The 25,443-nt window shown below is 43.8% G+C and overlaps 2 protein-coding genes across 2 annotated transcripts in view; one reads left to right on the forward strand and one right to left on the reverse strand.

Moving 5' to 3' along the window:
- LOC117364824 (transcription factor E2F2-like) overlaps nt 1–13,121 on the reverse strand; it is a 58,068-nt gene extending 44,947 nt beyond the window's left edge. Inside the window, exon 1 of the mRNA XM_033954475.1 lies at nt 12,890–13,121. Coding sequence (XP_033810366.1) covers nt 12,890–13,121 — 232 coding nt within the window. The remainder of the gene's footprint in view (nt 1–12,889) is intronic.
- Nucleotides 13,122–24,378: 11,257 nt separating this feature from the next.
- The window catches only part of LOC117364569 (membrane-bound O-acyltransferase domain-containing protein 2-like), a 43,280-nt gene continuing 42,215 nt past the window's right edge, over nt 24,379–25,443 (forward strand). Inside the window, exon 1 of the mRNA XM_033953893.1 lies at nt 24,379–24,409. Within this exon, the coding sequence (XP_033809784.1) occupies nt 24,393–24,409 (17 nt within the window). The 5' untranslated portion in view covers nt 24,379–24,392. The remainder of the gene's footprint in view (nt 24,410–25,443) is intronic.

Consider the following 25,443-nt stretch of genomic DNA (forward strand, 5'->3'; position numbering starts at 1 on the left):
AAAATGGGTGAGGTCCATGAAGTCATTAATATATACCAAGAGAACATCAAGAAGCAAAAACAACGAAAAGCCTCCCGAGATGCCAACGATTACTCTAATAATAGAGTGTATAAATGGATGTATACTTCTGTACATAGAAACAGTGAAAAACCATCTGACCATAGTACAGAGTCTTTATCCGGTTCATCTAGCACCGATGGAGTAGGAAGCAATCACTCTGATCAGCAAAAAAACTACCAAAGAGGCAGAGGAAGGGGAAGACCCAGAAGCAGAGGCAGAGGACGCAGGAGCAATCGCAACAATTATTAGATCAAAGGACACCAAATGTTATTATTAATATCTCTGATCGTGTATTGACTCAAGAGGAGGCAAAAGTGTTATCTAAGGGGCTAGCTTTTGTTCCTACAGCCCCTTTTGATTATTTCCAATTTCAAATCGATTTGGAAAGGTTCATTCGATCCTTATCCTTAAAAAAGTTTTTTTACGATAAAGAATCCCAATGTGATAGATCAATAGTGACAAAAAAATCCACTTGGTGCCCTCCAGGTCCTCTTGATCCCCTTCTGTATACCTTCAAGCAATTGGTATTGCAAGATGTTGCGACTTTTCGGTACAAAAAGATAGAAATTCATAATTTGACTAAGAAGGAACATTTTGCATTGTTAAAATTACAACAAGATACTTCGATAGTGATCAGTAGAGCAGATAAAGGTGGAGGAACGGTGATCTGGAATATGATAGATTATCAAAATGAATTGAGCAAACAACTTTCCGATAGCACTACTTACATTTTATTGGATACTGATCCAACTTTGCAATTAAAGGCTACCATTTTGGCCTTAACTCAAGAAGGCTTCGACGAAGGATATGTAACCAAAAGAGAATTTCAATATCTTAATAGGGAAAACAGCACTATTCCATGGATGTACCTCCTTCCGAAAGTACATAAGAGATTGAATAAACCTCCCGGAAGACCTATCATCTCCTCGATTGATTCTATTCTTGAGCCTCTTTCGACATACGCTGACCAATTTTTGAAACCTATAGTAACGACAGGCACTTCTTATATTAAAGACACCTCTCAATTCCTGTTATGGCTCCAAAGCTTTGAGTTAGCAAATAGTCCTGTGATCTTGGTGACTCTGGATATAGTTTCACTTTATACTTCGTTACCACAGGATAAATGTTTAGAAATTGCATATAAGGCACTCCAGTCTAGATGCCGTCCCCACCAAAGTCCTACTGGTTTCATTATGTCCTTATTGAAATTAGCTTTAACTAACAATTTCTTTACTGACGGTAAAGACTTGTACTTACAAACAAAAGGGGTGGCAATGGGTGCTACTTGCGCCCCGTCTATAGCAGGCCTTTACATGAAACAATACGAAGAAACGTATTTGACAGTTCATCAGTGGAGCCATTGTATATTAGGCTGGAAGAGATACATCGATGATGTATTTATGGTTTGGCAAGGCTCTAAGGATCAGCTTTCAGAGTTTACAGAATGGCTAAATACCAACGATACTAATATTCAATTTACTACAAATCAATCCACTGAGGGTATCAACTTCTTAGATACATGGGTTAGTATCAGTGAGAACCATTTTGAATCTAAACTCTTTATTAAACCTACCGACACGACCAGCCTATTACATTATGACAGCTGTCATCCTACTCCACTTAAAAATAGCTTACCACTAGCTCAGTTTTTACGTTTTCGACGTATTTGTACTCATAAAGCTGATTTTAAATCTTCAGCTAAGAAATTAGCTAATAATCTACGACATAAAGGATATCCAGAGAAATGCTTGAGAAACTCATATCGGAGAGCAAAATTTAACCATCAAGAATGGTTATTACAACCTTCCAACAAAAAGAAAGAAGATAACTCTTATTTAGAACATATAGATGAAGTTCAAACTTTTGTACTGAAATACAATGCTGAATCTGAACAGATAGCGAATATAATTCACGAACACTGGAGGATTGTTCAAAATAATCCCTGTTTTGAAAATTCGAAACTGCGACTTACTTACTCAAGGTCACGAAATCTTAAAGAATACCTTAGATTACAACCTGACCTAACATCAAGAAACTTGAGTACAGGAGGAGGGCAGCATTCAAGTTGCGGGAAATGTCAAGTCTGCCCTTTGAATATTCAGGGTTCGTTCTTTGAAAATCCTCTAGATCATAAAAAATATGAATTAAAATATGTCACCACTTGCAGATCTGACTTTGTAGTCTACTTAATAATGTGCCCCTGCCATAAAGTCTATATAGGAAAAACCACCAGAAAGTTTAACATCCGTATGGCAGAGCATAAATCTTGTTTAAAACTTAAAAGACAAGAGGCTCCACTTGTAGCCCACTGTTTGGAACACCATCATGTTTTTACAGAACTAAAATGTATGGTTATCGACCTAGTACCGGCATCTATAAGGGAGGGGATAGGGGGAAAAAATTGTTGCGCTTAGAGCAAAGGTGGATAGACCGCCTACATAGCCTACAACCGACTGGCTTAAACATATCTATTAATTGGCAGGTCTTTCTTTAATACATCAGAGTTGTTTTAGATAAAGATCCGTTGTGACGGTCTTAAGAATAGGATCAGGTTACAGCCGGATATGACATCAGATTAATCTTTAAAGGGCTCTTTGTTTGAATGAAGCCATGTATTCCGGATGTGACATCAGACGCCTTCATTTCTCTAACTCAGAAGGTTGGCATGGCACGACGCTGAATAAGGCGGTAGTAAAAGGTTAAGCTTGTTATGCCTTAATCCTGAATGCCTGCCCGCGGTCCGAACTGCCGCTGATATAAATAGGTATGTTTATGATAAATTAAAATATCCTGTGTAGTTCTCTATATGTAGGTAATGAGAACTCAACGGCTTAAACTGCTCCTAACTGCTGCGGTAGCTTAGAAGCTTCTTTAGCTTTTATAAGTCTAAAATAGAGGAATTTTTCACGATAACTGGTATTATAAGTTTTTTCTAATTTACTAGTGAAGGACTGATATTCGGTTTAGTATTAAAATATTTAAAAATATTTATGAGTATAGCCATCAGTATTGCCTTAGAGCTTTCTTTATTACAAGCATAAAAAGATTTTTGGATAAATTTTGATACTATTTCAATTTTATTTTTGCTTTTATCCTATAGTGAAATCGGTGGCCTTTTTTCCTGACGAAGCTCTCTTAAAAATATTTGGATGAGCGAAACGGAGATCTTCCGTCGTCTTTGCCTTTCTGTCACCATGCTATTAAGCTAAGTACTCTTAAAATTATATAGAGGACTTTAAAAGTATTGTTTGCTATTTGAAACAAAGCAAAATACTGAATAAGTTTTTTAAGAAAACAGTTGAAATAAGAATAAAATAATAATTTAAAGATTTTTTGATAAATAAATAGTTTAGGGGAGAACTTAAAGGGTCCGATGATAGCTCACCCTATGGTTATCAGTTTGTAAAACATATCAAGCTGTTAGCTGTGAGCGCTTGAGTTCCCTATAGATCCCTCTATAAATTCCAGTTTGGGATTTTTCTGTCTTGTGACTTGCCTTTGCAAGGGATTTAGTGTATTTCACAAAAATTTTTTTTGGGGTTATTTAGATGGTAATAGCCACGCCATTAAAAAAAACATTTTTAAAAAAAAAAACCATTTTTTTAAAAATTGCTAACTTAGGTTGCGTGTGGATATCTGTGCAACCCCTAAGGCCTAAGGCCTCCTAACCCTGATGACTGAATATGTGTAAATTGATCTCATTGTGTATATTCATTGTGGAGATCCTGAAAACCCAATTGGCTATGGGGTTCCTAGGACAGGTGTGGTAGGAACATAAAACACGATCCCAATTTCTTAATACTAATTTCCCTAATATGCACTTCACCCCCATAATAGTCCATGGGTATTCATCCACAAACAGGATTTAAAAGCAACTGGAATGCCAAAGCATTGCTATCATTACAAAGCTCTGCTCTTTCTTTTCCCTATCCTTCCTAGAGCTGCTAAGTTACAGTTCTGGGAGGGAGGTTTCTGGCCATGCTATCTATCTATCAACATAACAATGGCCAACCCAGGTCACAAAGTACCTGACAGAAACCCACAGAGTGGCAACATTCCAGAGATGAGACTGTGATGTCATAATGCCTCATTCACTCAGATTTGGTTGGCACGATTTACCTTTAGTAAACCTATGTTGCCTCGGATCTTGTAATCCAATTTCACTATCCTTTTCTTCAGCAATGTTTCCATTATTTTTCCAATAAATGAAGTAAGGCTTATCGGCCTGTAGTTTCCCGCTTCATCTCTGCAACCACTTTTGTAAAGAGGGACCACATCCGCTTTCTACAGTCCCGCGGGACCTCTCCCGTCTCTAAAGATTTATTGAACAAATCTTTAAGAGGACCTGCCAGAACCTCTCAGAGCTCCCGTCTGGTCCCATCGCTTTGTCCACCTTCAGGTTTTCAAGTTGTTCATGAACGGTGCAGTATCCGCTCCATTCTCAGGTGTAACTTTGCTGATCAATTGTGGTCCTTCTCCATGTTTTTCTTCTGTGAACACCGAAGTATTTGTTTAACACATTTGCTTTTTCCTCATCACGTAGCTAAAGACCCATGGAAAGGACAATAGATACGGGGGGAAAGTGACAGGCGCAGTCATAAATCAATTAAGGAGATCCATCACACAGGTCCCCAAAGCCTACATGAAGAGATGGGTTTTGAGAGCGACCTTGGATTTCATAAGGGATGGCTTGGTGCACTAAAAGCAGGAGAGTGTTTTAAAGTTGGGGGTAGGGGAGTAGTGCAATAGAAAGTGCTTTGACAGGTGGTATCAAGTCTGGGTCACAAAGTGGGTGGGATAAAAAGTCGACAGTCATATACAGAATGTAGGGGGGTGAGCTGGCATACGAGGGCTGATTAATGAAGATGAAAATGGAGGAATACCGTCTGCATTAAATAAAAAATCTTAAACTGTAGTTTGCAAGCTACATTTTCCAAGAGCTGGAGGAGGAGAAAACTGACTCTAGCTACTTTTGCGGTTAGACAGCAGGACCTGTTAGGCTGCTATTTCACTGGCAAATGCAAGGAATGCTGGGCCAATGTCTGCAGGAATGATGAAGCAAGAACTCTGGGCAGAATGGCCTGAAGACAGGCACTTCAGTTTTCCACCAGCAGAGGGCAGAACTACACTGCAGGATGGAGCGGAGGAAGACGGAGGTGCAAGAAACAGCTTCCCCAAACAAACTAAGGCTAAAACCAGTGCACGGTTTACAACTGGTAGGTACACTCCTGAAAGTAAGTGAGAGGTTATAGGAAGAGTCCGTGGGGAGTGACTAGGAGGGAAGTCGGTCTAGTCCAGCTGAAACTCCCATGAATGCAGTTCCTGCCTTTATTGGGCAGCAGAAACTAAGTTCTTATGAAACACCAAAACCTCCCGGGCACTCAGTCTCTGCCTTTATTAAGCAGACACAGCAAAGTTTGCACAACTTCCCGGGCACTCAGTCCCTGTCTTTATTAAACAGCAGAAGCTAAGTTCTTGTCCTTATAATATAGCAAGACCTCCCAGTCACGCAGACCCTGCCTTTATTAAGCGGCAGAAGCTACATTTGTGTCCTTATTATACAGCACAACCTCCCAGGCACTCTGTCCCCACCTTATCAGCAGAAGCTAAGTTCGTGTCCTTATTATACAGCAAGACTTCCCAGTCACACAGACCCTGCCTTTATTAAGCAGACACAGCAAAGTTTGCACAACTTCCCGGGCACTCAGTCCCTGTCTTTATTAAACAGCAGAAGCTAAGTTCTTGTCCTTATTATATAGCAAGACCTCCCAGTCACGCAGACCCTGCCTTTATTAAGCGGCAGAAACTAAATTTGTGTCCTTATTATACAGCATGACCTCCCAGGCACTCTGTCCCCATCTTATCAGCAGAAGCTAAGTTCAAGACCTTATTATACAGCAAGACCTCCCTGTCACACAGACCCTGCCTTTATTAAGCGGCAGAAACTAAATTTGTGTCCTTATTATACAGCATGACCTCCCAGGCACTCTGTCCCCATCTTATCAGCAGAAGCTAAGTTCGAGTCCTTATTATACAGCAAGACCTCCCTGTCACACAGACCCTGCCTTTATTAAGCGGCAGAAACTAAATTTGTGTCCTTATTATACAGCATGACCTCCCAGGCACTCTGTCCCCACCTTATCAGCAGAAGCTAAGTTCGTGTCCTTATTATACAGAAAGACCTCCCTGTCACGCAAACCCTGCCTTTATTAAGCGGCAGAAGCTACATTTGTGTCCTTATTATACAGCACGACCTCCCAGGCACAGTCCCTTTCTTAACAGCAGAAGCTAAGTTCTTGTCCTTATTATACAGCAAGACTTCCCAGTCACACAGACCCTGCCTTTATTAAGCGGCAGAAACTAAATTTGTGTCCTTATTATACAGCACGACCTCCCAGGCACTCTGTCCCCATCTTATCAGCAGAAGCTAAGTTTGTGTCCTTATTATACAGCAAGACCTTCCTGTCATGCAGACCCTGCCTTTATTAAGCGACAGAAGCTACATTTGTGTCCTTATTATACAGCACGACCTCCCAGGCACAGTCCCTTTCTTAACATCAGAAGCTAAGTTTGTGTCCTTATTATACAGCAAGACCTCCCTGTCACTCAGACCCTGCCTTTATTAAGTGGCAGAAGCAAAGTTTTTGCGTCATTACACGGCACGACTTCCCCGGCACTCAGTCCCTGTCTTTATTAAACAGCAGAAGCTAAGTTCGTGTCCTTATTATACAGCAAGAACTGTCTTTATTAAACAGCAGGAGCTGAGAATACAGATGCAAAAATTGTTTCTACAGACAGCCTCCCCCACCTGACACTCCTTGACCTACATGCCGTGTCTTGATGATGTAATTTCATGTCGAATAAAGCTCAGAGTAGGGAGCAGCCACACCCTCTGACATCACTCTCCTCCTGAACGCTTGGATTTGGCCTCCAGGTCATGGCAGAAAGCCAGAAGCCCTCATTTACCCTCTGGCTGTTGCTCTGCCACCTTTGTGAAATCAGCTGATAATTCCTCCAGGGTGGCATCTAATATGCACGGTCTAAATGCTGTATTTTGGAGTTTGTTTTCAGATTTTCCAAATATCAGGGTGGCTTTGGGGGGGGGGTTTCCAGTTCATTTCACACATTTGTTTTAAAAAGTTGGCTTTGTTGTTGTTGTTTTTTTTGTACATGCAATAAAAGTTTCAAGGCTTGCAAATCAATTGTGCATGCATTCATTTGCAGGTCTGCGTGTATAAGGTCATTTTTTGCATACTAAGGTGCGCAAATGAACCAAATATTGCAGAATTCCAGAAGGAGCCCTGTTTAATGATCCCCAGTCCAGGATCGTCACTGCAGTAACTAAGCTAGGTACGACAAGGGAGGGGGAATTATAGGGAATAAATCCCCAGACAAATGTGAAGGGAGGCCATGGTACTTTTCACCTAACTGAGCTGGAGGCCCAAAGGAGTAGGAGAAAAGTGCAAGTTTCGGGGCCCCAATAATTATGGGAAATAATCAGGTCAATATTCAATTGCCACAGTCAGCATTTTTTTTAAAATGCCAGCCATGGTGTTTAAATATTTACATGAATTCAGGGTTCCTGTCTACAGAAGAAGCAGTGCTTAACTTAATTAAGCATGGGTTAATGAGAGAAAGCCAACACTCTCCAATCTACTGCATTTCTTTGAAGGGGTGAATGGACATGTGGATAAAGATGAACCGGTTGCATTGTGTATTTGGATTTTCAAAAGGCATTTGACGAAGTACCTCATGAAAGACTTCTGAGGAAATTAGAAAGTCACGGGATAGGAGGTAATGTCCTATTATGGATTAAGAGCTGGTTGAAAGACAGAAAACAGAGAGTAGGTTTAAATCAGGGGTGTCAAAGTCCCTCCTCGAGGGCCGCAATCCAATCGGGTTTTCAGGATTTCCCCAATGAATATGCATGAGATCTATTAGCATACAATGAAAGCACTGCATGCAAGTAGATCTCATGCAAATTCATTGGGGAAATCCTGAAAACCCAACTGGATTGCGGCCCTCGAGGAGGGACTTTGACACCCCTGGTTTAAATGGTCAATATTTTCAATGGAGAAGGGTAAATAGTGAGGTTCCCCATGGGTCTGTGCTGGGGCTGCTTTTATCATATTTATCAGTGATAAGAACATAAGAGTTGCCGCTGCTGGGTCCATCCTGCCCAACAATCTGCTCACGCGGCGGCCCCCCAGGTCAAAGACCAGTGCTCTAAATGAGTCCAGCCTCACCTGCGTACGTCCCAGTTTAGCAGGAACTTGTCCAGCTTAGTCTTGAAACCCTGGAGGGTGTTTCCCCTACAACACCCTCCAGAAGAGCATTCCAGCTCTCCACCACTCTCTGGGTGAAGAAGAACCTCCTTACGTTTGTACAGAATCTATCCCCTTTTAACTTTAAAGAGTGCCCTCTCGTTCTCCCTACCATGGAGAGTGTGAACAGTCTGTCTTTATCTACTAAGTCTATTCCCTTCAGTATTTCAAATGTTTCAATCGTGTCTCCTCTCAGTCTTCTCTTTTCATGGGAGAAGAGGCCCAGTTTCTCCAATCTCTTACTGTATGGCAACTCCTCCAGCCCCTTAACCATCTTAGTCACTCTTCTCTGGACCCTTTCAAATAGTACCGTATCCTTCTTCATGTACGGCGACCGGTGCTGGACGCAGTACTCCAGGTAAGGGCGCACCATGGCCCAGTACAGCAGCATGATAACCTTCTCCGATCTGTTTGTGATCCCCTTCTTAATCATTCCTAGCATTCTATTCGCCCTTTTTGCCGCCGCCACGCATTGTGCAGAAGGCTTCATCGACTTGTCGATCAGAACTCCCAAGTCTCTTTCCTGGGAGGTCTTTCCAAGTACTGCCCCGGACATCCTGTATTCGTGCATGAGATTTTTGTAACCGACATGCATCACTTTGCACTTATCCACGTTGAGCCTCATTTGCCATGCGCGATGCCCATTTTTCGAGCTTGATTATGTCACTTTGTAGATCTTCGCAATCCCCCTGCGTCTTCACTACTCTGAATAACTTCGTATCGTCCACAAATTTAATGGGAATAACCAGTGAGATCATTTAAATTTGCTGATGACACAAAGTTGTTAAATCGCAAGAGGATTGTGAAGAATTGCACCTGGGCAAGAGAAACCCGCGTAGAACTTATGTACTAAATGGTGAGACCTTGGTTAGGACCACGGCGGAATGCGACCTAGGGGTGATCATTAGCGAGGACATGAAGGTTGCCAATCAAGTGGAGAAGGCTTCCTCCAGGGCAAGACAAATGATGGGGTGTATCCGCAGAAGTTTCGTCAGCAGGAGACCTGAAGTTATGATGCCGTTGTACAGAGCCATGGTGAGGCCTCATTTAGAGTACTGTGTTCAGTTTTGGAGCCCACACTACCGAAAGGATGTGCTGAGGATCGAGTCGGTTCAGCGAACGGCCACCAGGATGGTCTTGGGGCTCAAGGATCTCACGTATGAAGAAAGATTTAAAAAATTGCGGCTGTACTCACTTGAGGAAAGAAGAGAACGGGGAGATATGATTGAAACATATAAGTACATCAGGGGATGCATCGAGTCAGAAGATGATACCTTCTGGCTCATGGGACCCTCGACCACCAGAGGGCATCCGCTGAAAATCAGGGGAGGGAAGTTTCATGGCGACTCCAGGAAGTACTTCTTCACCAAAAGAGTGGTGGATCATTGGAACAGACTCCCACTCCAGGTGATAAAGGCTAGCAGCGTGACGGATTTTAAGAGAAAATGGGATACTCACGTGGGATCTTTAAGGGAGTAAATTCAGGGGAGGGGATACTTGGAATGGGCAGACTTGGTGGACTATAGCCCTTTTCTGCCGCTTTTTTTCTATGTTTCTATGAGGGCTTTGTGAGACTGGCAGACTAGACAAATGCCAAAGATGGACGTAGGTCAGAAAGTAAAGGAGAAAAAAATAACAGCCCTGGAAACGGAGTTAAGAGCACACAGACAGAAGGAAGTGCAACCAGAGGCTGGGAAAAAATGATTCGAAAAATAAAATCACCTTACAACAAAGGTAGGAAAAATGATTTTATTTTCAATTTAATGATTAAAATATATCAGTTTTGAGAACTGACATCTGCTGTTTATATTTTTGCACTGTTCAGGAAGAAATGCATTTGTTTCTGTTTCTCTGGTGTTGTACTTTTGCAGAATTTTGGCATCTTAGGGCTTCATTTGTGTATATTACAACTTTTAGTTTGTGGTCCTGTATTTGCATAGGGTTTATCTGTGTTCTCTATGTGTAATCAAGGCCAGGTGTTCTGGTAGGAATGAATGTCGAGAAGCGTTATTGGTGTCATGGCCACAGCTGTGCGGCCTTGCACCTTCCTTCATCCCGTAACACACCAGTTCCTGATTGCCGCTCACATGGGAGAGAGCTCTGCACATCCACCAATCGGGGAGGCAGAGCTGGAGCTTGCTGGCCAGTCAGGAGCATTGCTACAAGAAAGTGCTCCTGATTGGCCATCAAGCTTCAGCTCTGTCTCCCTGATTGGTAAATGTACAGAGCTCTCCTAGTGGCGAGCCTTGGCCGTGAGACCTCCCCTCAAGAATCTCCTGTCATTAATCTCGGCTCGCCACGTTGGAGTCTGCCTTGCACTAACTCACCTTACCAACTCACTGCAGCTATGCAGATTTACCACGACGGGAGAGACTGAGCAGGCCTGAGACAGACAGCCACGGAGCAGTGAGGCAGCATGACTCTGCAGCTCCAGACTACCCCGCATTAAACTGCGCTTTGTGAAACTGGCTTGGATTAGCCGATAAAGTGCAGTTTAATGCAGGGTAGTCTGGCGCTGCAGAGTCATGCTGCCTCGCAGCTCCGTGTCTGGCTGTCTCAGGCCCGCCCAGTCTTTCCCACCATGGTGATACTCTGCACAGCCACAGTGAGTCGGTGAGGTGGGCCAGTGCAAGGCAGACTCCGCAACAGTGTTCATGCTTCGCCAACAGATGGGTTTCCTGAATAAAGGCCACCTGAGCCTGGGACTGCAATAAATCCCTAAACAAGAGATGGCACTTAAGAGGGGAATTCAAGCCCTTTACATTTAGAGATAAACATCATAGGAGAGTCATACTGGGTCAGACCAATGGTCCATCAAGCTCAGTAGCCTGTTCTCATAGTGGCCAATCCAGGTCACTAAAACCTGGCCAAAACCTAAAGAGTAGCAACATTCCTTGCTACCGATCCAGAGCAAGCAGTGGCTTCCCCAATGTCTTTCTCAATAACAGACTATGGACTTTTCCTCCAGGAACTTGTCCAAACCTTTCTTAAAACCAGCTACGCTATCTGCTCTTACCACAACCTCTGGCAACGCGTTCCAGAGCTTAATTATTCTTTAGTGAAAAAAAAAAAATGTCCTCCTATGGGTTTTAAAAGTATTTCCCTGTAACTTCATCGAGTATCCCCTAGTCTTTGTAATTTTTGTCGGAGTGAAACATCGATCCACTTGTACCCGTTCTACTCCACTCAGGATTTTGTAGACTTCAATCCTATCTCCCCTCAGCCGTCTCTTTTCCAAGCTGAAGAGCCCTAACCATTGTAGTCTTTCCTCATACGAGAGGAGTTCCATCCCCTTTACCATCTTGGTCGCTCTTCTTTGAACCTTTTCTAGCGCCATTAAATCTTTCTTGAGATAAGGAGACCAGAATTGCACGCAATACTCCAGGTAAGGTCGCACCATGGAGCGATACAAAGGCATTATAACATTCTTAGTCTTGTTAATCCCTTTTCTAATAATTCCCAGCATCCTGTTTGCTTTTTTGGCCGCCGCTGCACATTGGGCGGAAGGTTTCATCGTATTGTCTACAATGATACCCAGATCCTTTTCTTGGGCGCTAACTCCCAAGGTGGACCCTAGTATCCGGTAACTGTGATTCGGGTTATTCTTACCAATGTGCATCACTTTGCATTTGTCCACATTAAATTTCATCTGCCATTTGGACGTCCAGTCTTCCAGTTTCCTAAGGTCCGCCTGCAATTTTTCACAATCTGCATGCGTTTTAATAACTTTGAACAGTTTAGTGTCATCCCCCCACCTATATACAGCATAAGTCACACCCTCAGTGAAAATGCCGGCCCCCCCCCCAAAAAAAAAGAAAAAATACAAAAGACCCCTAGAATATCCCAAATCTCCCCCAACCCCCCAATCAACTCAATCCCATTCCCCATCTAAGTTCTACTGACTGGTCCGAGAAACCGCAGGGTCCAGACCAGAAACAGCAGAAAAGAAAATGTGAGCGCACTAAGGCCAACCCATGACGCTAACCCATGACGTTGCCATTTCAGTTGGGGCCGTAAATTCAAAACTGAAGGGCCAGAACTCGCCAGCGAAGTGCTGATCGCGGCCTCCTGGGGGAAAATATCTTGAGCTTCCTTCAGGGTGCGAACTTGCGTATAAAAAAGCAGTGCAACGGGATGCCGCCGTTTGTATTTAATATTCAGTTCACAAAGATGCCCGGTAAATGGTTTCAGGTCTGCATGGCGACGCAACGTCATACTGGATAAATCCTGGTATATCTCAATAGAATAAAAGTCCCAGGAAAAGTTGTCCATTTTCCTTATAGCTTGCAGCAGTTGCTCTTTAAGCTGGTAGCTCGTAAAACAGGCTCCAATGTCTTTCAGACAATTAGCAACTGCCGGGCCCAGGGTACGATGAGCTCTATCCAAAAGAATAGTTTCTGCTTTGACCTGCAGTAACGAAGTAACAATCTGTTGTACCACATGAGCGCAGTTATTTTAGGTCGAGACTTCAGGGAGACCCCTGAAGCGTAGATTGTGGCATCTACTTTGATTTTCCAGGTCCTTCAGTTTGTCTGTCAGGTCTGTCAATTTGGCACAGTTCTCTTGGAGGGTGGTTAAATGTTTATCTCCCGCGGTCAATGATTCCGCCTGATCATCAAGGCGCTGTTCAGCTTCCTCCACTCTGTTACCCAGCTCCTGGATCTCCGCTTTCAGTTCTGCCCCTAAAGAAGCCACATCCAAACGAACCGCTTTAAGATCCGTACGTATCTCTTTCATCCATGCATAAATTTCCCATATAGGAGCCACCTGGCTGGGGCCGCAGAGTTCGAAGAAGAATTTGAAAGCGGGACCTCAGCCAAAGTTCTTGTAGCCTGTGCACTGCTCGGCCCCGACATATCCGCACGTATTGTAGGCCTCACCTCTTGTGCATACGCAAAACACGAAAGATCCAAGATTGGGACCTGATTGCTCATTAAAGTTTATTGGCAAGATCACCGCCACGCTATGAGCACCATACAGTAGTAAAAAGGGCTGCTACTATACCTGCTAGAAAAACGCTTTAATTGCAAGGGTAGCCCGGAGCTACACTTTCATGCGGCCATCTTGGTTAATACCGTAGCCACACACCTCTCTCCCTTCCCCACAAGGCAGACTCTAATATGGCGGGTGTACCGCAGACCGTGAACGAGGCAGGCGCTGCAGGAAGAGCGTCAGAATCAGGCGTCGGACAGGGATTGGAGCCAGAGCCTCTTAATTCCTCCAAGCCTGGGGTTGTCACTCAGCAAGTGCCAGGTGATTGAGGCTGAGCAGCGCCTCTCACAAGGCTATCCATTTTTCTCCAGGGCCAGGCCTCGGCAGGTAAGAAAATAGGCTCTGGGTTTGACTGGCAAGATTTATAGTTAATTTTAATGGGTTTCTGGGTGGAGATGGGCACACCGTAGAGCCCACTCCACCCAGAAACCCACCAACATTAAATATAAAACTTTTTTTTTTTTTTTTAAATTAAAATTATCCTGGGCACTGCTACAATGCCCAGGGGGAAGGGTTTAATTAAAATAAATATTCTGTACTGTGTTGCTTGGCATTTGTGTTTTCAGAACTGGTCCTGTAGTGTGACACATTTTATGTACAAGTTTTTTTTTTTAATATTTTCTTTTCAGTTCAATAGAAATAATTTAACGTCTCAATTATGAAAATATAATTTGGCATAATTTTCAAAAACTACTTGGCCTTGTTACACTCCCCACTCCCCCCACTCCCCCCCAAAAACACAATAAACCCAACAACCCCCCCCCAAACGGTTCATAGACAACGGCGCGAAAGACAAAAGCGCGCACCGAAAATTGAGCGCAGCGTGCGCCACCGTGCCGCTCTAAATTACAGTTTTTAGGGGCTCCGACAGGGGGTTTTGTTGGGGAACTCCCCCAGTTTACTTAATAGACATCGTGCCGGCGTTATGAGGGGTTTGGGGGGTTGTAACCCTCCACATTTTACTGTAAACTGAACTTTTTCCCTAAAAACAGGGAAAAAGTGAAGTTTTCAGTAAAATGTGGGGGGTTACAACCCCCCACAGCCCCCACAACGCCCCCCACAACGCGGCGCGATGCCTATTAAGTAAAGGGGGGTTCCCCCCACGCCCCCCCTCCGTCGGAGCACTAAAAACATTAATTTAGAGCGGCGCGGTGGCGCGCGCTGCGCTCAATTGTCTGGGCGCGCCTTTGTCCCGGCGCGCTTTTGACCTGACACCCCCCAAAACAACAAAAAACTGCTGCTTGGAACATACTTGCACAGTAGCTTCCCTGGCTTGGAGGGAACATCGCTATGAGCCCACTAGGGCCAGAGAAAGTAACTCATGCTTGCTGGATCACAGGTAAGAAAAGTACCACCTCCTTTTAAGCAGGCGGTAATTTTTGGGCTAGCGTGCGCTAAAAACGCTAACGCACCTTTGTAAAAGGAGCCCCTATTCTTACGACTAATCCTTTTTTCTTTTGTTTTTTGTTTTTATTCTTTATTTATATTTTAAACAAATTATCAAGAATAAACTTCTTGTACAGAATATGATTAAGTCAACATAATAGCTAACAAAAGAAATAACATTTAATATAACTAAATTACTATTTACTCAATCAAATTAAAGTCCCAAAATTTGAGGATCCAAGATGCTTCCTGAGTGAGAAAACTATTTAAAAAAAAAAAAAAAAAAAGAAATTCAAATTACAAATTAGGCGGTTAGTTGAGAGTGAAACAAGAGTAAATTTATACTACCGTATTTTCACGCATATAACACGCGCGTTATACACGATTTTTATAAACCGTGCATAACCTTGCGCGTTATACGCATGAGCGCGTTGTATACATTTTTTTTTACATCGTTCCCCCCCCCGACGTCTGATTCACCCCGCAGGACCGCTTGCACCCCCACCCCGAAGGACCGCTCGCACGCACTCGCACCCGCACCCCCACCCCGAAGGACCGCTCGCACCCCCACAGCCTCCCGACCTCCCCCCCCCCATCATGTAGAAGCTCCTACCGTTGTCCTGCCGCTTCCTCTTCCGGCGGTGCCGCCCTTTCTCTGACGTCAGAGAAAGGGTGGGACCGCCGGAAGAGGAAGCAGCGCAGACGCAGGGCTCACAGAAGGGCCAGGACCGCCGGCAGAGGAAGCAGCAGGACAACGGTAGGAGCTTCTACATGATGGGGGGGGGTCGGGAGGCTGTGGGGGTGCGAGCGGTCCTTTGGGGTGGGGGTGCGGGTGCGAATGCGTGCGAGCGGTCCTGCGTGGTGGGGGTGAATCGGACGTCGGGGGGGGCATCAGGCTTTCAGGATGGGGACAGGACTTCAAGGGGGAGAGGAGAGTCGGGGCAGGCGAAAGGAGAGTCGGGCGGTGACGGGAGAGTCGGGGCGGCATGCGCGGTATACGGGTGTGCGCGGTATATAAAAATTTATTTACATAAATGACAGTTTCCCGCATGCTATACCCGTGTGCACGTTTTACACGGGTGCGTGGTATATGAGTGAAAATACGGTAATCCTTTTTCTATGGTAACTCAATTTAGATACCTGGGTGTTATCCTCGATCATCAGCTGTCTTTTGGAAAATCCAATAGCCGCAGCAGTTAAATCTTGTTTTTACTCCTCTCGATAATTTCATTCAATTTGCCCCTTTTTGGAAGAAGCAGCACAAAAGAGAATTGTCCGTTCTGTTGTAGTAGTATTTCTGCAGGTCTACCTCAGATTCGAAATACAGCTATTCGCCACGTTACGATCATCTTACTCCTTGATGTCTTCGATGGCATTGTCTTCCAGTTCAGTTTCGTATAACATTTGAAATTCTTATTTTGACTTGTTTAAATCAATACATTACAACAGTCCTTCATTACTTATTCGTCTATAAGGGTGTCAGGTCAAAAGCGTGCCTGGACAAAGGCGCGCGCAGACAATTGAGCGCAGCGCGGAGGCGCGTGCCGCAGAAAATTACAGTTTTTACGGCTCCGACGGTGGGGGGCGTGGGGGGAACCCCCCCCACTTTACTTAATAGAGATCGTGCCGCGTTGTGGGGGCGTTGTGGGGGATGTGGGGGGTTGTAACCCCCCATATTTTACTGAAAACTTCACTTTTTCCCTGTTTTTAGGGCAAAAGTTAAGTTTACGGTAAAATGTGCAGGGTTACAACCCCCCAAACCCCCCACAACGCCGGCACGATCTCTATTAAGTAAACTGGGGGGGGGGCTCCCCAACAAAACCCCCCGTCGGAGCCCCTAAAAACTGTAATTTTCTTCGGCGCGCGCCTCCATCTTGCGCTCAGTTGTCGGCGCGCGCCTTTGTCTTTCACGGGGTTGTCTATGAACCATCTATAAGAGCTTTACGCTCTTTGAACAATCAACGTCTTCAGTCGTTCTCCACATTCAATTCACTGTGAACTTTTTTATATCCCTCTTATATCCTAAGTGGTTTATTCAGGTACTTTTTCATATTTCCCTATCTGTCCCGGCGAGCTCAAACTCTAGAGACGCATTCGGTGTATAATAGTCCTTCTAAGGACAGTAATGGAAATCTGTTCCTTGCCATATTTTAATCATGTTAGCTTAATCTTACATTATTCTAGACTACTTATTTTTTTGTTCCCCTTCCTTTTGTTTCGGTCCTTTTCCCCTCTTTCTCTTTATACAAATTGTATTTCCGCCCTTCTCCATCCTGTATTGGTAAGTTAATGTTTTTCAGTGCATTTGATGGTTTGTAGCATCATTTGTAATTTGTTTTTAGTGTACGTTCTTTTTATACTTTGTTTTTATAGTATGTAAAACCGCTTTGAATTTTAATAAGGTGGTATATCCAATTTTTAAATAAACCTGAAACCATGTCGGGGGCAATGAGGGGATTAAGTGACTTGCCCAGGGTCACAAGGAGCAGCGAGGGATTTGAACCCACAACCTCAGGGTTCAAAGGCTGTAGTTCTGACCACTATGCCACAGACACTCCCACAGACAGTGAGGGTTTTTCTGTCTCTTTTGGAATTCTCTTCCATCTTCAGTACATCTTGAACTTAAATATCTAAGATTCAGAACTTTACTAAAACCATATCTCTTACAATTGGACGGCTTCGATAAGGTTCTGGTTTACTATTACAGTACTGTCATTTTTCAGTTTTTTTTGAGTGTGTTTGTTTTTAAGAAATACATAATTTTATTGTATGTTGTGAATCGCACTGTTATTGTATAAGGAAGGGCAGTATATTAAATAATATAAGCCATTTATGCATGTATCACAGAAAGACAGTATATCGGAAATCTATGACGGGCGGATTAACTAAACTGGATTAGTGAGGGACAGAACAGGTATATATAGGGCTACTTGCACATGCTCAGATGAGGCTCCCTAAAGCCTCACCTGAGCTCTGGGAGAGCAATTCCGAACTGGGAACGTAGATGACGTCACCAAAAGTGTGGCTGACTTATCCTGCTGTCCACGGAGAACTCCCGTTACAGGTAAGTAACTTCGCTTGCTTCTTCACTGTTTGGAGGGATCAGGCTTGATATCCTGCTTTTTATGTATGGCTACAATCAACGTCACATATTTTAGTCAGGTACTTATTTTGTACTTTGGGCAATGAAGTGTCAAGTGACTTGTCTGGAATCACAGGGAGTTGCAGTTGGAGTTGAACTTGTAGCCTCAGGGTGCTGAGGCAGCTGCTATATCCACTGTGCCACTCCTCGTGGGCTGCGTTGTTAAGTCCTCCCCCTCCCCCCTTAGTGTGAAGAGTTTCAGTTTCTGGTAACCAGAGCTGAGATTGTGATGTCATAATGCCGCATTCCACCGATCAGAGTCAACCTCAATGATGTCACAATAGCTTGATTATAAAAGGTAAAGGACTTGCTTTTTCTGTGTGGTTTACACATTTTAGACAGCGAGGGCCATGAAGTGTAAAGTGACTTGCCCAGAGTCACAAGGAGCTGCAGTGGGAATCCTCAGGGCGCGGAGGCAGCTGCTATAACCACTAAGCCACTCCTCCACGCTTGTAGTGGCAGAGAAGGCTTGATAAGACACCCGCTTCATAACGGTGATTAATAAATCCCAATAACATAACAATTTATTTTTACACTGCAATTGCCTCATAGTTCAATGCAGAACAGAAGCGAGGCCAAAGCTGACCTCCAAAGGCATGCTTCTAGAGCAGTGTGGAGGAGAAAGGACTTGACAGATCCACAGGAAGCCATTCTGGTGCTATGATGCTCCTCCCTATTCGCGGTTTCGGGGTTCGCGGTTTCGATTATCCGTGATTTTGGGGGGAGGGGAAAAAAAAGCATCGTTTAGGGCAGGGGTGTCCAATGTCGGTCCTTGAGGGCCGCAGTCCAGTCGGGTTTTCAGGATTTCCCCAATGAATATGCATGAGATCTATGTGCATGCACTGCTTTCAATGCATATTCATTGGGGAAATCCTGAAAACCCGACTGGATTGCGGCCCTCGAGGACCGACATTGGACACCCCTGGTTTAGGGCCTTCCCGCCTCCCTACAGGACTTAAAATGTCTAGTAACGCTATAGATTATTCCTTCCTGGGGCAGCAGCGATCTTCCCACGCTCCTGCCCCGTGCAGATCGCTCACAGGAAATGGCTGCCATGAGCTCCCTTAGTCCCTCAAGCCATTTCCTGTGAGCAATCTGCACGGGGCAGGAGCGTGGTAAGATCGCTTCTGCCCCAAAAACCCACTAGACCCCCAGGAAAGCTTAAGGGGGGGGGGGCTTAAAATAGCCTGAAAAATGAAAATGCATTTTTTTGATTTAAAACCGCAAATAAGCGAATCCATAGATACAGAATTCACGAATATGGAGGGGGAAGTGTATACATATGACATTCTCAACCCAAAATCCTCTATCAGAAAAAGGCTGCTTGGAAATAATAGCTTCTCTCCTATATAACAAAAACATTGGAATTGAAGATTAACAATGTTTCAATTTCTCTTTATAAAAGTTTCTTATAAAAGTTTCTTGTAAGAATAGGTTTGTGTGTGTGTGTGTACTTAACATTGTTTTAAGAATCGATCCATGTATACAGTATATTTACATGCTGTTGTAAGACTGGATCTATGGGCTCTTTTTACTAAGGTGCGCAAGCGTTTTAAGCGCATGCAGGATATTAGAAACATAGAAAATAACGGCAGAAAAGGGCCACGGCCCATCTAGTCTGCCCACACTAATGACCCACCCCCTAACTACCCCCATGAAGTGATCCCACATGCTGGCCTCAATTACCTATTGCGGAAGATTATTCTGGCGATCCACCACCCTTTCGGTGAAGAAATATTTTCTGGCGTCGCCATGAAATTTCCCTCCCCTGATTCTCAACGGATGCCCTCTAGTTGCCGTGGGTCCTTTAAGAAAAAAGAGATCTTCTTCCGCCTCGATTACCGCGTGCTGCGTGGCTAGAACTAACATAAAAGGAGCCCTATGTGTGTATTTTCAAACTTTTGTAAGAATGGATCCATGTACACCCTAGACCAGAGTTTCTCAACTCAGTCCTGGAGTACCCCCTTGATAGGTTTTCAGGATATCCACAATGACTATGCATAAACTTCATTTGATACACTGCCTCCATTATATGCAAATTTATTTCATGCATATTCATTGTGGAGATCCTGAAAACCTGACCTGGCTCCGGCTCTAGCGGACCGGAATTGCCTACCCCTGGGTTAGGGGTAAAGACGGCCTGTGAATAACCTATCGCTTTCATATTCATGGGGCTGCAGGGGTAGGCAATTCCGGTCCTCGAGAGCCGGACCCAGGTCAGGTTTTCAGGATAGCCACACTAAATATGCATGAGATATATTTGCATCTCAAGGAGGCCGCGCATGCAAATCCATCTCATACATATTCATTGTAGAGATCCTGAAAACCTGACCTGGCTCAGGCTCTCGAGGACCGGAATTGCCTTCCCCTGCCCTATGGCATAAAGTAGAGGGGTGATATCCCCTCATTGGCCTGAACCAGAGTCTGAGCCAGGCCCAACCAGGCACCTATACAGGGCCGCAGACCAGATCCCAAAGAAGGAACTATCAACCGTAGTGAACATCTCAGAATTGGATCTGACAGAGAATCAAATGAAGGTTTTGAATCTGGGATTAGGCTTCGTGCCTATGAGAAGATATGATGTTTTCGAGACAAAATTATCTGTTTATAGACTTCTTCGTGGTCTTCACTTGAAAGTATACTTTATGGACAATATTTCTGTTCAAGATAATTCAGTAATTTCTCGTAAATTTTAGATGGTGCCCTCTTACCCCTTTGCATGCGAACATTTGTACCTTTAGAGACTTGGTGCTCCGTGATATAGAAATCCTGGAATCGCAGAGGTATAATCAACATGACAATTTATCTTTTCAAGAAAGATCAGCCCTTAATGAATTGAGATCTATGGACTCCTTGAAAATTTCCAGGGCTGACAAAGGAGGTGCGATAGTTGTCCAGACAACCTCCATGTATCATAGTGAGGCTTTAAGACAAATCAATGACGCTAGATTCTATGAAAAATTGGAAAGTGACCCAGTGAAAATATTAAAGAGCGAGATTGCAGCAATTGGATCTAAGGCCTATAAATCCAAAATATTAACAACAAAAGAAGCAGCCTATTTATGCCCTACATTTCATATAACAAAGAGAATCTATTTTCTACCAAAAATACACAAACATTTAACATCCCCCCCAGGGCGCTCTTTTGTATCCATGAAAAACTCTGTTTTAGAGCCCCTGTCTAAATTCCTGGATGTGTTTTTACAGACAGAAGTTGTACAGGTTAGATCTTACATACAAGATACAACCCATATGCTTAGGTTATTGGGCGACATTCAGGATGTGGAGGATGAGGTTACCTTAGATGTCACAGCACTCTATACAGGGCCGGATTTAGATGAAAAGAGGCCCTAGGCTATTCCACTTATGAGGCCCTTTCACCTCCCATTTTTAAGTTTGTAAATTACATGAGAGATAATAAAATACATCATTACTGTGATATTTATCAATATGTTAAATGAAACATGTTGTTATTGGTACTAACCTTTATAAAAAATGTGACACGGATAACAAATAAAAAAAAGTCGAGAACACTTATTTGGACATTTATTCTCAGCACCATATATAGTACTTGTAACAATAACTAATCAAACATAACACACAACATTGCCCCTTCCTATGTCCATAGTGCCCCCAGTGCGTCCTTCCTCACCTCACCCGATGCCCGCCTGCCTCCCATCCCCCTTCCATTGAACACCCCCCCATGCCATCCTGCCTGCCTGCCTTCCATTAACCCTCCCCCCACCCCCCCTCCGATGCCAGTCTGGGCCGCCCTGTCCTGACGGATCCACGTTTTGCCTCTCTCCCCGTGGGGCTGGGCTTTGCCCAGCTGTTTCCGGACTGACGTCTTTCCCTCCCCGATCCTCCTCCCAGGGCAAGAAAAAGAAAGGGAGAAGCCGAGTCGGCGCCCCGTTGCGGCCGGAGCCGGTTCCGATCCCGAAGCGTAGAATTTCTCCTTATTTTCGGTTCAGTGTTTTAGTGTTCACTGTTTTTAGAATAGTGTAATTTTAATTTTGCTAACAATTTGAATGTAGGCCCCTCTTGATCTTGAGGCCCTAGGCTGAAGCCTAGTTAGCCTATAGGAAAATCCGGCCCTGACTCTATACCATGATTCCCACACAAGGGGCATTAGATCTTTTACAAATCATCTTCACCCGTCAGCAGCAGTGTGCTAGAATTCCTGTTCATTTTTTTTTTTTTTTAGTTTATTGGATTTAATACATTTACAATATCATAAAGATATCAAGGAAAAAAAGGTTTCCATACAAGTTTTCAGTACAACAAATAATACAAAAAACAATCCTTTATAAGCCCACTAGAAGGGAAAGCATTTTTTAATGGAACTAGCGAGATTAGTGCTTACTCAAAGCTATTTTTGGTACCATGGGAATTTTTACAAACAAAAACATGGTATAGCTATGGGGGCATCCTTGGCACCCTCTTTAGCGACTCTTTACATGGCAGAATTAGAAGAACGTTATATATAAAAGTCTCGGTTTTTTTGTAACATTCGGATGTGGAAGAGATATCCGGATGACATTTTCTGCATCTGGACATCCACCAAAGAATCTTTAGCGGAATTAAATCGGGTTAATGATCATATTCAGTTTATCGCCACAACTGAGCAATATGAAACTTCTTTTTGGGATATTAAAATAATGAAACATCATAGTCATTTAATCTCGACCATCTATCGAAAACCTACTGACCATAATAGCTTGTTAAGATGTCATAGCTTCCATCCTTATAAACCGAAAGCCAGCTTGCCTATCAGTCAGTTCTTGAGATTGCGAAGAATATGTCATTCCCTGGAAGAATTTAGGAAGCAGGCCAGGGAAATGAAAAAGCGATTTCAACTGAGGGGATATCCAAAAATGGTGATACATCAGGCATATTTAAGAGCAAAATACGCTCGGCGACCTCTGCTTTTACAATATCAACAAAAACCAGCGACAGAACATACTTTTACATTCATAAGAACATAAGAAGCGCCATCTCCGGAACAGACCCTAGGTCCATCAAGTCTGGCGATCCGCACACGCGGAGGCCCCGCCAGGTGTACCCTGGCATAGTTTTGGTCCCCATATCGCTCCAAGCTTCTCGTAAAGAGAAGTGCATCTAGCCTACCCCTACCCATGTCACTTCATGCCACTCATAAGGAGATGTACATCTAACTTACCCTTAAATCCTAGAATGGTGGATTCCGCAATTACCTCTTCTGGGAGAGCATTCCAGGTGTCCACCACTCGTTGCGTGAAGCAGAACTTCCTGATATTTGTCTTGAACTTGTCCCCCCTTAGCTTCAGCCCATGTCCTCTTGTCCGTGCCACATTGGACATTGTAAATAACGTTTTTTCCTGCTCTATTTTGTCGATTCCTTTCAGTATTTTGAATGTCTCGATCATATCCCCTCGTAATCTCCTCTTCTCAAGGGAGAACAACCCCAGTCTCTTAAGTCTTTCCTCGTAATCCAGGTTCTCCATACCGGCTTTGTTGCTCATCTAACAGTACTCTCTCCTTGCCACTAAAATAGGGCACATCATGCGTAAACACTGGCATGTTGTACAATTAATAGATGATTCTATTGGTGAGGTCCCCATTTTTGCTTATAAGCGATCGAGAAATATAGGTGAATGCTTAAATTCCCTATTTAATAACAAACAAGAACTTAGGGAATCAGGATCGCATATTGTGTGTGGGGCTTGTCAATGGTGCCAATATGCCATAGTGCAGGGGTGTCCAATGTCGGTCCTCGAGGGCCGCAGTCCAGTCGGGTTTTCAGGATTTCCCCAATGAATATGCATTGAAAGCAGTGCATGCAAATAGATCTTATGCATATTCATTGAGGAAATCCTGAAAACCCGACTGGACTGCGGCCCTCGAGGACCGACATTGGACACCCCTGCCGTAGTGGGTGATAGCTGGACTCATCCTGAAACTGGCAAAAAATATGTGGCCAAGGAAATTACTGATTGTAACTCGCCCGACGTGATCTGTGTCATACAATGCCCCTGCCCCAAACTTTATGTGGGGCGGACGATGCGTTCTATTAAAGTGAGACTTACAGAACATAAGTCTCGTGAACATACACATAAGGAAACGGCTCCATTAGTTCGCCATTGGCAATTATTGAAACATTCTCTTAAAGATTTGAGATGGAGGGTCATTGACAGAGTAAAGATTGGGTGGGAGGGAGGTAACTATGAACGTATGTTAAATCTAAAAGAACTACGCTGGATGCATGAGTTAAATAGATGCAACCTAGAAGTTTGAATGAGTGGGTTCAGTAGCCAAAGAAATCTTTTTGGGTTCCATTTAGAGTTTCTGCTTTTGCTCTCTAGTGATTGGGGGTTGTTCCAAGAAGCATGACACTTTAGGAAGAATGCTGCTGATTGGTGTGTGTCTTTTGACGTCATGGGGGTGGGATATAAATAGCTTGCAAGGAATGCCGCGGCCATATTTGAATGCTAGAACAGCCGCAGAATGGAATGGTGGAAGGCAACAGGTTGGTGTGTTTGGTTTTTATTGAATGGTATAGTTTTGTAAGTACACTATAAGGTAATCTGTGTGTTTTTTGGTGTGGTTCCAGCACTAGCCCCGTCCTGAAGAAGGCGAAATGCGTTGGTGGGGAACAGTGCGGCCACACAGTTGATATATATAAGAGAAGCGCATTCTCCATTAGTGAATTTTTGAAATTGGAATGCTTTAATAATAAGATGAAGTTTTTATAAGCAAAAAAAGATGAAGAAATATTTATAAAATTAATATGTTTAAAGAAAATTTTCATGACAAGTTGCGAGTTGAACTATAAAATATAAAAATAAAAAAATATTAGGTTTGATATACACAGGGTGAACTCAGTGAGGAGTGCTGCTCCGCTGATATCTTTCCGAGTAGCGTTCTGAGATATCCCCAGTGTCTATATATCAAAATTTAGTTCTTTGCATTTGGAGTTATACATTAGAGAATGACACGGTGAAAAAATTGGTCCCCGTCACCGCCCCGTCCCCGTCTCACCATCCCCGTCACCCGCCCCGTCCCCGTCTCACCATCCCCGTCACCGCCCCGTCCCCGTCTCACCATCCCCGTCACCGCCCCGTCCCCGTCTCACCATCCTCTTCACCGCCCCGTCACCGCCACTGCCACCCCATTCACCGCCCCGTCACCGCCACTGCAATCCCATTCACTTTTCTTTATTTACGTATAAAGGAAACATTCTTTAAAACTTTAAAACTTTAAAACTTAGTTAAATATTAGTTAATAACTATACAAAAACAAAACACGCAGAGAAAAAATTAATTAATATAAATTCTCAAAACTGACACATTTTGATCACTAAATTTAAAATAGTTATTTTTCATACAGTTTTTCAATCACTAATCTTCCACCACCCCTGGGGCTAGCAATGCAAAAACAAACACGACATGTACTTTAAATGCTGCCGTGATTAGCATAGTGACCGCGGCTACGGCTGCAAGTCTCCCCTCCCCCCAGCGATCACGGCAGGAGGGCACCCAACCCCTCCTGTAGACCCCCCCA

This window comes from Geotrypetes seraphini, chromosome 8 (assembly GCF_902459505.1).
Source record: "Geotrypetes seraphini chromosome 8, aGeoSer1.1, whole genome shotgun sequence".
Taxonomy (NCBI): domain Eukaryota; kingdom Metazoa; phylum Chordata; class Amphibia; order Gymnophiona; family Dermophiidae; genus Geotrypetes; species Geotrypetes seraphini.